The sequence below is a fragment of the Miniopterus schreibersii genome, assembly GCF_964146895.1.
Source record: "Miniopterus schreibersii genome assembly, chromosome: 10".
Lineage (NCBI taxonomy): Eukaryota > Metazoa > Chordata > Mammalia > Chiroptera > Miniopteridae > Miniopterus > Miniopterus schreibersii.
In genome coordinates this window covers 49,883,808-49,896,470 of record NC_138110.1, presented here as the reverse complement: position 1 = coordinate 49,896,470, position 12,663 = coordinate 49,883,808, and the positions used below count along the sequence as shown (strand labels likewise).

Here is a 12,663-nt window from a genome sequence, read left to right as displayed (position 1 = left end):
AAAAGTTAAACAAACAATACCAAAGTCCAATGAAACCAAGAGCTGGTTCTTTGAAAAGATAAACAAGATTGATAAGCCTTTAACTAGCCCTGGCCAGTGTGTCTCTATGGTTAGAGCACTGGCATGAGGACCAAGGGGTCAAGGGTTCATTTCCCTGTCAAAGGCATGTGCTTGGGTTGCAGGTTCAAGGCTTGTCCTGTCGGGGTGTATGCGGGAGGCAACCAATCAATGTGTCTCTCTTGCGTGGTTGTTTCTCTCCCACCCCCTTCCCTTCCACTCTCTAAAAATCAACGGAAAAAATATATCCTCAGGTGAGGATTAACAAAAAATAAAATAATAAAGTACACTGTCCCTCCCTTTAGTTTATAAATAAATAAATAAACCTTTAACTAGACTCATCAAGAAAAAAAGAGAACATGATCTCACTTACATGTGGAATCTAATGAACAAAATAAACTGACGAACAAAATAGGCCCAGAGGTATGGATGCATGGAACAGAATAACAGATCTCAGTGGGGGTAGGAGTAGAGGTGGGGGAGGGGACAGGAAGAGATTAACCAAAGAATATATATGCATATATGCATAGCCCATGGACACAGACAACAGTATGGGGAAGACCTGGAGTAGGGCCGGAGTTGGATGGAGGGGGGCAAAAAGGAAGAAAATGGGAGACATCCGTAATACTGTCAACAATTTAAAAAAAAAAGAAAGGGGCATTAGGTTAAAAAAAGAAATCTGAATTAAGAACTTCAGTTAATAACAAAAAAAGAAAGAAAAAAAAGAGAAAGGACCCAAATAAATAGAAACAGAAAAGAAAGAGAAGTAACAACCAACACCACAGAAATACAAAAGATTATAAGAAAATATAACAAACAACTACATGTCAACAAGTTGGACAATATGGAAGAAATGGATAAATATCTAGAAACATACAAGATAATCTAAGACTGAGTCAAGAAGAAACAGAAAATCTGAACAGATCAATTACTACCAACAAAATCGAATCATAATAAATAAATAAAACTCCTAACAAACAGAAGTCCTGAACTGGATAGCTTCACAAGTGAATTTTACCAAATATTCAAAGAAAAACTAATACCTATCATTTTCAAACTATTCCAGAAAAGTTAAGAGCTGGGAAGCCTCCCAAGCTCATTTTACAAGGCCAACATTATCCTAATTCCAAAAACCAGATAAAGACACTAAAAAGATAGAAAATTATAGACAGATATCCCTGATGAATACAGATGCAAATATCCTCAACAAAATATTAGCAAATGGAATTCAGCAATACATTAAAAAGGTCATATACCATGATCAAGTGGAATTTATTCTAGGGATGCAAGGTTGGATCAATATCTGCAAATCAATTAACGTGATACACCACATAAACATAATGAAGGATAACAATCATATGATCATATCAATATATGCCAAAAAAGCATTTGACAAAATCTAGCACCTATTTATGATAAAAAACTCTCAACGAAGTGGAAATAGAGGGAACATACCTCAACATAATAAAAGTCATATATAGCAAACCCTCAGCTAAGACATACTCAATGGGGAAAAACTAAAAACATTTCCCTTAAGATTAGGAACAAGACAGGGGTGTCTTTCACCACTTATTCAACACAGTACTGGAAGTCCTAGCCAATGCAATCAGATAAGAAGAAATAAAAGGAAAACAAATTGAAAAGGAAGAAATAAAACTGTCATTATTTGCAGATGACATGACACTGAATATAGAGAACCCAAAAATTTCACCAGAAAACTACTAGAACTGATAAGTGAATTCAGTAAGATAGCGGGATAAAAAATGTTCAGAAATCAGTTACATTTTTTAAAAAAGGATTTATTGCCCTGACCAGTTTTGCTCAGTGGCTAGAGCCTTGGTTCTCGGACTGAAGGGTCCTGGGTTAGATTCTGGCCAAGGGCATGTACCACAGTTGCAGGCTCAATCCCCCATGCAGGAGGCAACCAATGGATGTGTCTCTCTCACATCTATGTTTCTCTCTCTCTCTCTCCCTTCCATTCTGTCTGAAAAGCAATGAAAGAAATATCCTTGGGTGGGGATTAAAAAATAAATTAAATAAATAAATAAATAAAGATTTATTTTGTTGCTGTTATGGTTATTAATCCTCACCCTAAGGTATTTTTTCCCACTGATTTTGAGAGAGAGTAGAAGGGAGGTAAGGAGGGGTAGAGAGAGAGAGAAACATCGATGTGTCTCACATTGATAGATTGCCTCCCACAGGTGCCCAGACTAGGAATTGAAACCACAACCCTTTGGTGTGTAGGTCAACACTCTAACCACTGAGCAACACCAGCCAGTGCCAGTTGCATTTTTATACACCAATAATGAAATATCAGAAAAACACTAAGAAAACAATTCCATTTACAATTGCATAAAAAAATTATAATACCTAAGAATACATTTAATAAGGAGTTAAAAGACTTGTACTTGGAAAATTATAAGACAGTAAAGAAAGAAACCGAAGAAAATACAAATAAATGAAAGCATATACTGTGCTCACGGATAGGAAGAATTAATATAATTAAAATGTCCATACTATCCAAAGCAATCTATAGATTCAACACAATTCCTATCAAAACACCAATGGTATGTTTCACAGATCTAGAACAAATAGTCTAAAAGTTTATATGGAACCACAAAATAACCTCAATAGCTATAATGATTTTGAGAAAAAAAGAACAATGCTGGAGATATCCACAGTAATCAAAACAGCATGGACTAGCATAAAAACAGACATACAGATCAATGGAATAGAATAGAGAGCCCAGAAGTAAACCCATGTCTATATAGTCAATTAATATTTGACAAAGAAGGCAAGAACATACAATGGAGTAAAGAGAGTCTATTCAATAAATGGTGTTGAGAAAATTGGACAGATATGTGCAAAAAAATGAAACTAGACCACCAACTTACACCATACACAAGAATTAAACTCAAAATGGATTAAAGACTTAAGTGTAAGTCTTGAAACCATAAAACTCCTGGAAGAAAACAGTCAGTAAAATTTCTGACTTTTCTCTGAGCAATATTTTTTCTGCTATATTTCCTTAAGCAAGGGAAACAAAAGAAAAAATAAACAAAAGGGACTATATCAAACTAAAAACAGTTTTTGCACACCAAAGAAAACCATCAACAAAATGTAAAAATAACCTGCTGAATGGGAGAAGATACTCACCAATAATACATTTGATAAAGGTTAGTCTCCAAAATTTATGAAAAACTCAGACAACTCAACACACACACAAAAAAACCCTACACATACAAAAAAACAATCCAGTTTAAAAAATGGACAGAGGAAATGGTGATCGAAAGAGACATGACTTGGGGTGGTGAACACATAATATACAGATGATATGTTACAGAATTGTACACCTGAAACCTATATAATTTTATTAACTAATGTAACCCCAATAAATTCAATTTTTTAAATGAGCAGAGGACCTAAAAAGACACTTCTACAAAGAGGACACATAGAAAATAGACATATGAAAAGATGCTTAACCTCACTAATCATCAGAGAAATGCAAATTAAAACCACAATGAGACACCACCTCACACCTGTCAGAATGGCTACCATCAATAAATCAACAAACAACATGTGTTGGAGAGAATGTGTAGGAAGGGGAACACTTGTCCATTGTTGGTGGTAATGCAAATTGGTTCAGTGCCTATGGAAAACAGTATGGAGGGTCCTCAAAAAATAAAAAATGGAACTGCCTTATGACCCAGCGATTCCACTTATGAGTATATATCTGAAGAAACTCAAAACACTAATTCAAAAGAATATACACCCCCCCATGTTCACTGCAGTGTTATTTACAATAGCTAAGATATGGAAGCAACCCAAGTGCTTATCAACAGACAAGTGGATAAAAAAGCTGTGGTATATATATGCGATGGAATATTACTCAGTCATAGAAAAATAATGAAATCTTACCATTTGCAACAGCACGGATGGACCTAGACGATATGATGCTAAGTGAAATAAGTCAGAGACTGACTCATAGATACAAAGAACAGACCAATGGTTACCAAGGGAAGGGAGGTTGGGGGATGGGTGGAAAAGGTGAGGGATTAAGAAATACAAACTGGTAGTTACAGTCACAGGGATGTAAAGTACAGCACAGGGAATATAGTCAATAATTGTAATGACTATGTATGGTGCCAGGTGGGTACTGGAAATATCAGGGGGAACACTTTATAAAGTATATGATTGTCTAACCACTATGCTGTACACCTGATAACTAATAAAAAATAATATTGAATGTAAACTGTAACTGAAAAATTGAAAAATATATATAATACACAAGATTCCACCTCCAACACAAAAAAGAAAGCATTAAAATTGCAAGAAGCAAATACACAAAATATATGGGCATAATTAAAATACACAAAAGCACACTGTTTAATTTATTCAAGGAAAATGTTCAATCTCACAAGTAATTAAAGAATTACATATTAAAACAAGAGTAAAATATCATTTCTATCCTACTTAATTTGAAATATACTTTTAAATGATAAATCAAAGTTAGGTGCTGATACCTGTGTGAAAGGGGACAAACCCTTCTATGAAAGAATATGGCAATGTACATTAAAAGGTCTACAGTGGTTCATACCTTTTGATCCAGCAATCTTACACCTCAAACCTCTGATGAGGAAAAAATTGAAAATGTGGAGAAAGTTTAATGATGGTCAAAGATGCTCACCCCAAGGCCATTTATTTATAAGAAAGAAAACTGAAGGCAGTCGAAAGGGTCAACAACAGTGACTGCTATATAAAGTGTTAATAAAAGCATAAATCAAAAATATAAATACCTCATGATCATCATTATATGTTTAAAAGGGGAGAACTGAATTCAGCAAAATTGCAGGATAGGAGATTAATAAACAAAAATCAGTTTGTGTTTCTATGCACCAGCAAAAACAATTCAAAAAGGAAATTAAGAAAGCAATTTCATTTATAATAGCATCTTAAAGAATTAAACACTTAGGAATAAATCTAACCAAGGACGTGAAAGACTTATATACTGAAAACTATAAAGCATTAATGAAAGAAATTAAAGAAGATCTAAATAAATGGAAAGGTGACTGTGTTCATGGATTGGAAGATTTAATGCTGTTAAGATGTTCATACTACCTAAAGTGATCTACAAATTCAGTGTAATACCAATTAAAATTCCAAAAACCATTTTTTGTAGAAATGGAAAAGCAGATCCTCAAATTCATATGGGAATTGCAAGGGTCCTCAAATATCTAAAATAATCTTAAAAATTAAGCATAAAGTTGGAAGACTCAACTTCCTTACTTAGAAACTTACTACAAAGCAGTGTGGTACCGGCATAAGGACAGACACATAGACCAATGAAACAAAATAAAGAATCCGAAATAAACCCACACATATATGGTCCATTTATTTTTGACAAGAGTAAAAGTCTTTTCAACAAATAATGCTGGAAAACCTGTACATCCACATGCAAAATAATGAAGTTGGGCCCTCAACTTATACTATATATAAAAAATAACTAAAAATGGATCAAAGATCTAAATAAACTTAAGAGCTAATACGATAAAATTCTTAGGGAAAAAAAACTGAAGAAAATCTTCATGACATTGGATTTGGCAACAATCTCATGTATATAACACTAAAAGCATAGGCAACAAAAGAATAAAATAAATGAATTGGATTTCATCAAAACTTAAAAACTTTTGTGCATCAAAGGATACCAATCAAGAAGTGAAAAGACAATCTATAAAATGGAAGAAAACATTTGCAAATCATATATCTAACAAGAGATTAATGTCCAGAATATCTAAAGAACTACAGAACTCAACAACCCAATTAAAAAATGGGCAAAAGGACCTGAATAGATATTTCTCCAAAGCATATAAATGGCTAATAATAACATGAAAAGATGATTAACATCATTAATCATTAGGGAACTGCAAGTCAAAACCACAATGAGATACCACTTCATACCTACTAGGAAAACTATTTTAAAAAGAAAATAAGTGTTGGCAAGGATGTGGAAAAGTTGAAACTCTTGTGTATTGCTAAATGGAATGTAAAATGGTACAGCCACTATGGGAAACAGTTTGGTGGTTCTGTAAAAAGTAAGAATTACCATATGACCCAGCAATTCCACTCCTGGATATATATCCAAAGGAACTGATAGCAGGGATTCAAATACAGTAGGTATTTGTACACCAGTGTTCATAGCAGTATTATTTACAGTAACCAAAAGGAAACAACCCAAGAGTCCATCAATAGATGAATAAATAAACAAAATATGGTCTATACACACAATAGAATACTATTCAGCTATTAAAAGAAGTGAAATCCTGACACATGCAACAACATAAATGGACCCTGAAAGCATCCTACTAAGTGAAATACGCCAGACACAGAAGACCAAATATTGTATGGTTCCATTTATATAAGGTACCCAGAATAGGCAAATTCACATAGACAGAAAGCATAATAAAGGTTACCAGGGAATGGGAGAGGGGAGACAGAAGGGAAGTTATTGTTTAATGGGTAGAGTTTATGTTGGGAATCACGGAAAGTTTTCAGTATAGACAATGGTAATGAGTACACGTGTGGCTTTGTGAATGTATTTGTTGCCAATGAATTATACATTTACAAACAGTTTTAAAATAATAAATATTATGTTATATATATTTTACTAAAATTTAAAAAGTGAGGGCAATAGTATGCATAGTGAAAAGATAGAATGAAATAAACCAAAATGTCAGCAGTGGCTATTTTGAGATAAGAAATCTTTGGGTGTTCTCCTCTTTCTTTTAATCACTTTTCTCTATTTTCCAAATTTTCTTTCAATTACTCTTTGGATAGGAGAAAAAAGTTTTATGTTTTAACACTTTTCAGTTTTAATACATACATAGTTCACCAGTCCAAAGTCTTCCCTTCCAGATAGAAAATTTCTTTACATTTGGACCAGCATTTACAAAGGATTTACTTAACAAGGGACCATAAGAAAAGGAAAAAGTCACTTAAAAGATTTAAAGAAGTTCATTGTTGCACAGAGGTAAGAACTAATGTTTTCTTATGAAGGGGTTCCCCTTGACCTGGCCACAGGCCCACTGGGCTCACTAACTACAACCCATCAGGGTAGAAATCCTTTCCTTTATCTGAGTTTCTCTCCCAGACCTATGGGTGCTAAATAAGGAGAAAAAAGGTTCCAAGGCCCCTCAGATGGACAATTTCCTCTGGATATGTGATAAGTTCACAATTTGACATTCAACCAATAAATCAAAATAGAATGGTTAATTTAAACATGCAAGTGAGAATTTTCCTTAATTTAACTAATTTAAATAATATTAATTCATCCTTAAAATTACTCTAAGCCCTTCCCAGAACGTCCTGTTTATATAGTAAATGATACTGGCATTGTGCTAGGTTTTTAATGCAGGAGTCCAAAGGACCTGTTCTCCCCTTTCTGACAAGTAAATAAAACAGCAGGGAATCAAATAACTCACTAAAAAAGAAGATATAATTTTTTATCTTCCTTTTTACAGTCTCATATCCACTTCCGTTGGGAATAACAAAGTCTGAATTTTTATGCAACACTTATCTAAATGTGTCGATTTTATCGGATTGATGAATTTTGCTAACAAAAGGCAGCGCTAGGAAATCTTTTATGACATATTTGGCCCATTCACAGGGCTGCAGCTTTAATTTAATCAACTTGAGAATTCTGAGAGAGAACTGCAGGTGTTGGATCTGAAAAAAAGTCATAAATGGGAAGGCATATCAATCTTTATGATGGGGAAACAAAAACACTCTCTACTTGCTTGCCCTCCACAGGCAGGAGAAGGAGAGGTGGAAGTGGCAGGATATTGTCTCAGGCTGCATAGCACAGAGGAAGCATTGCTGTCTCCCAGTGACCACTATTTAGTATTGATCAAAAAGTGCTGGCCCAGAGAGGAAGAGAGGAATTGATAAAACAATGAGGCTTGCCAACACTGTGTGCTCAACAAGGATGTTTTCTCATTTTTTCGACCACATCAGAATTAGTCATTCCCTTGGCTACTGAGCAGCCAGGTGGCTTCTGTCCCATAGTTTCTACACCTCTCCCACTCCCACCGTGCCTAGCAGCACTGTCACCTTTCTGCCCCCATGGACCTCTTATCAGAATGTGCTGATTGTAGGCAGAGCCAATAGCCTGGCAAGGCCTGCTGAATCTCCCTAGTTCGCCCTCCTCTCCCTCTACTACCTTAACTCTGAGCCACACTTCTCTCCATGGAAAAACTACCACCACCTCTCCCTGCCTGTCTCTCTGTTGCCTCCAGATCCTCCTTGCCATGCCATCCTTCCACCTACAGCCAGCCATCTCTAGATGGGAGGGAAACTTCTTTCAGTCAATCTCCTGCACAAAATTCTTTAACTCCCTACTTTCCACAAGAAGAAATTGTAAATTCCTTAGCATGAAATACTACAAAGGTTCTTTTGTGATGTGACCTTTCACAGTCTCCCCTCAACAGCAATTCCCATCAGTCCATTTCACCTGTATATCCACCCAATTTAAAAACCTCTATAACAGAAACATCCAGTCATATCTCCTTTTCAACTCTTATCTCCAACTGCAGCTAAATAGACAGTGAGGGGGGACATCCCCTAGCTAAATGAGCAGGAAGGATGGAGTCCTCACCAACAGAATTTCAGCGGGAAGGGTATGCCCCTTCCAGGTCCACACTACACTAGACTTTCCTGCAAACATGGACACAGCAGTACCTGTGCCCACTTTGACTACACAAGGACACACCCTACAGTAGAGGGCCAGCAAGATGGAGACCTGGGTTTCTCTGAATGTCATGCAGAGCAGAACGACACACTGTTCATGTTAGGAAATTATCTGTAAAATCAACTTTTTGCTTCTTTATACCTCTGTACTGTTTGGTCTCTCAAAAGCACCTTAGCCTTTACCCTTCGTGAAAGCAAGGGCCAGGTGAGATCCTACTAACTAGGACTCAATGTTGACAACTGCCTGCCCAATCAGTGTGTGCCCTGAAGCCTGCTTGTGTAGGCTTCCTCTCACTGGAAAACCTACTTGGTGTTCTCTAGGGTCTTCTGCATTTTCTTGGTCATTTTATCTATCGCTGCCTGTCTCTTCCCTTCAGCCAAGAGGTCCATCTTGTTCAACACCACGACCAGCTTCTGGCAGGCAATCTGCCCAATCACAAGGCATTCTGCTGACTGGGTCTGCATCCCCTTGGTCACATCGATTACCAGCATCATCAGATCAATGATCTGGGCCCCTGGAAGAAGAGAAGACAAGGTTAGAAATGGAAAAGGAAGAGGTGAGCTCAGAAAGCTCTAGGTCAGGCAAAACTGGCCAAATTAAAGTGTTAAAAGTGGGCAGAGTAGAAAATGAATAATTACCACATGCCTCCTAGCACCAGGCCACAGGTGAAGTGTTTGGCCTACATGATTTCACTGAATCCTCACAACCACTATGAAGGGCAGACGTGTTACCCCATTTAGAGATGAGGAAATTGAGGCCTATAAAAAAGAGCTTGCCCAGGCCACACAGCCAGCCTGCAGCAGGGCTGGGTGACTCCAAAGCGCACAGCTTTCTACTGCACCAATCCTATCATTTCATTCCAACGTACATAGGAAAAAAACAAGCAGAAAAAAGCTCAGCGTTAGACTTGATAAATGCCTAGAGATCTGCCCTTGCAAAGAGATAGGAGAGAAGGGCTAAAAATGTGAAGGACTTTGGGTGGGGAGGGGACATCTCCTCCTAGGTCTTCTCCTCACAGCACTGGTTTCATCATGATCATGACCAAATCATGCTTAGCTGGGCTACATCTACTCGCTTCTTCTGTTCTTTCTGTTCTGGTTGGGGGGCTTCCTGTTCTTTCAGGAGGGTGGAGTATGAGCATTCAAATCAACAGAGCATCATACGTATATATACATATATATGCATGTATGTTGTGTGCATGTGCATGTGTGTGTATGCATGACGAATTTGAGCATGGTCTGAACACACAGCCACACTTAAGCTGAACAACAGGTGGACAAATTACAGAGAAATCAATGAAGGGGAACTGCCATTAAGTCATGTTAGGAAAACTAATGTTAGCCAATGAAGTAACTGTGTTCTTTTTAATGGGATTTGGAATAGTTTCAATTTAAAAAGGTATTATTTTGTGGATGCAAAAATGTGCAAACATTTCCTCTTTGCCCCTTGAGGGGTTTTCAGGACCAAATTATTGTCATGGTGAGGCAAAGGAAGACTCTCTGTGGGTGACTCTCATGACAGAACTCTACTACTGGGGGGGGCGGGGGCGGGGAAGAAGGGCAAGCAGGAAGGGTGGTCTTTTTGTTGGCACACTTACTAGTGCACTAGTCAGCCACACAGATTATTCTACAACCTAGTATTTCAGACGAAGGTGAGACTCAGAGTCATGGTGTCATCTGCTCTAGGTCACATAGCCAACTGGTACCAAAGGCCACCAGAAACAAGGGTGCCTGACTCCATTGCTAACGAATCCTTCCCTGGTCACCACTGACCTGCACAGCTCCTCTGGCCTCCCCCAGGAAAAACGGTATGTGTCTCTGACACTAAGTGAGCCTTGGAATATCCCAACTCTTCTCCCTCCCTTCTACTCTGTCCTCTCCAGCCCCCTTTCCTACTTTATCCTGTCAGTTGGGGACACAAGTGGAGCTGTGGTCCAAAAGGACCTGGAGGGGAGGGCTAGGTGCTCACAGCAGCCCCCATTGGCATCTCCCTTGTCAAGTCACCAGGCAGTAGGGCCCAGGTCTCTACTATAGCCAAACAGAAGAGGGACAGTGATTCTATCATCTACCATGAACAGGACAAATTACGTATAACAGATTCTCCTTTTTAAACAACTGAGGCCTATAAAACCTCATCTGAAAGGTTTTCTCATTGCTACGGAGTCACCAACTCACCCCTGGAATCATCTCTGTTATAGCTCCAGTCCCCATGGCCACATCAGGCCGATGTTAGCTGTTCCCTGATGGGTCTCTTTGCCTCAACTTGTCCCTTCGTCCTCCAAGCAGCCTCCCAAAAGGAACTTTCTAAAGATACATAATTGATTCATACACTGTTGGAAGGGTGGGAAGGGGGTTAAATTAGTACAACATCTATGAAGGTCAATTTGGAAACAGCTATCAAACGTACATAATCTTTGACACAACCAAGCCCACATACATGTGAAATGTCCCTATAGTATGCTTGTTGTAGCTAAAGTTGAAAACCCTGGAATGTCCATCTGTCAACTGTGTGACAGAATACTAGACGGCCATTAAAAAGAATGAAGAGCCCAGCTCAGTGTGGCTCGGCGGTTGAGCATTGACCTAGGATCCTGGAGATTGCCGTTTGATTCCCGGTCAGGACACATGCACAGGTTGCGGCCTCGATCCCCAGTAGGAGGCCTGCAGGAGGCAGCCGATCAATGACTCTGTCATCATTGATGTTTCTAACTCTCCCTCTCCCTTCCTCTCTCTAAAATCAATAAAGATATATTTTTTAAAAATTCAGAACCCAGATATTAAAAAAATTTTAAAAAATACAAATAAAATTTTAAAAAATGAAAAGCATGAAGATTCTTCTGTATCTTTTCATTTTAAACAGGTGTACTATCCATTCAGAAATAAATTAAATTATGATGTTAAATACATGAATAAATATCAAATAAAACACCGACCTGACTGTGTTATTCTCCTGCTAAGAGCCCCCACTGTCCTATGGTTAAAACCAATCTCTGTGGTGTTGCTTCGGCAGCCCCCGCTTACCTCACAGTACTGAACACTCTCCCTGTGCCAAGCATCACACTGCACTTCACAGAACCCTTCTCTGTGCTCCTTGCTCTATCCTGGGGTGGGTGCCCTCCCCACATACACACACTAGCCTGAGCCCCACCCACCTCAGGTCTCTCCACAGGTTCTCCAACCACAAGCAAACCTGTTACCAGTACAGGGTGATGTGGCCAGTTTTGAGGCAAAAGGATGGGACAAAGCCTGCTGGTAAACAGTGAGGAGGTAAGCTGTGGATTCTCAGTCTGTGCACTGTTCTCAACCAAGGTTTCACAGCAGAATGCCTGGCTCAGTGGCCCCCAACTCTGATGGGCAAAGCTGCACTCACAGAGCCAAGGCTACTCTACCCCATGGGTGACTTAAGGACCTTGTTTCAAGACTAATTCCAATGACCTGGGCTCCCTATAAAACCTATATGCCATCCCCTACCTCATCCGAACTATTATTGACCCATTTTAGAGATGAGACAATAGGGCTTAGAGAAGTTAGGTGACTGCCCTGAGTTCCTCACCAAATAGGGGTTAGAGAAAAGATCTGAACTCTGGTGCCTGTTCTTACCCACATGCCATACAAACATTGTCCTTGCAGTTGGAGACCAGCCCCTCTCCAGCCTCCTCTTCACCCAGCCTCCACTTTACACTGAGAATCAAGGCACAACCCATGCTAATTCTCACCCCTTCTCTGCCTTGCTTTTGCTCCTGCTCCTCTCTGCCCAAACCTTACTTGCCCTGACCCTTCCTCCCCACGCCACCCCACACTAAGAGTTCACAGACCAAGACCTGGGGTTTCAGTTTGTATTCGCAGCAACCAGCACAAGCTCCA

At 38.8% G+C, this 12,663-nt stretch overlaps 1 protein-coding gene across 1 annotated transcript in view; it reads right to left on the bottom strand.

The window, feature by feature from the left end:
* Window positions 1-12,663, bottom strand: part of EEFSEC (eukaryotic elongation factor, selenocysteine-tRNA specific) — a 220,794-nt gene that overhangs the window by 128,821 nt on the left and 79,310 nt on the right. Inside the window, exon 2 of the mRNA XM_081149086.1 lies at window positions 9,107-9,314. Coding sequence (XP_081005212.1) covers window positions 9,107-9,314 — 208 coding nt within the window. The remainder of the gene's footprint in view (window positions 1-9,106; window positions 9,315-12,663) is intronic.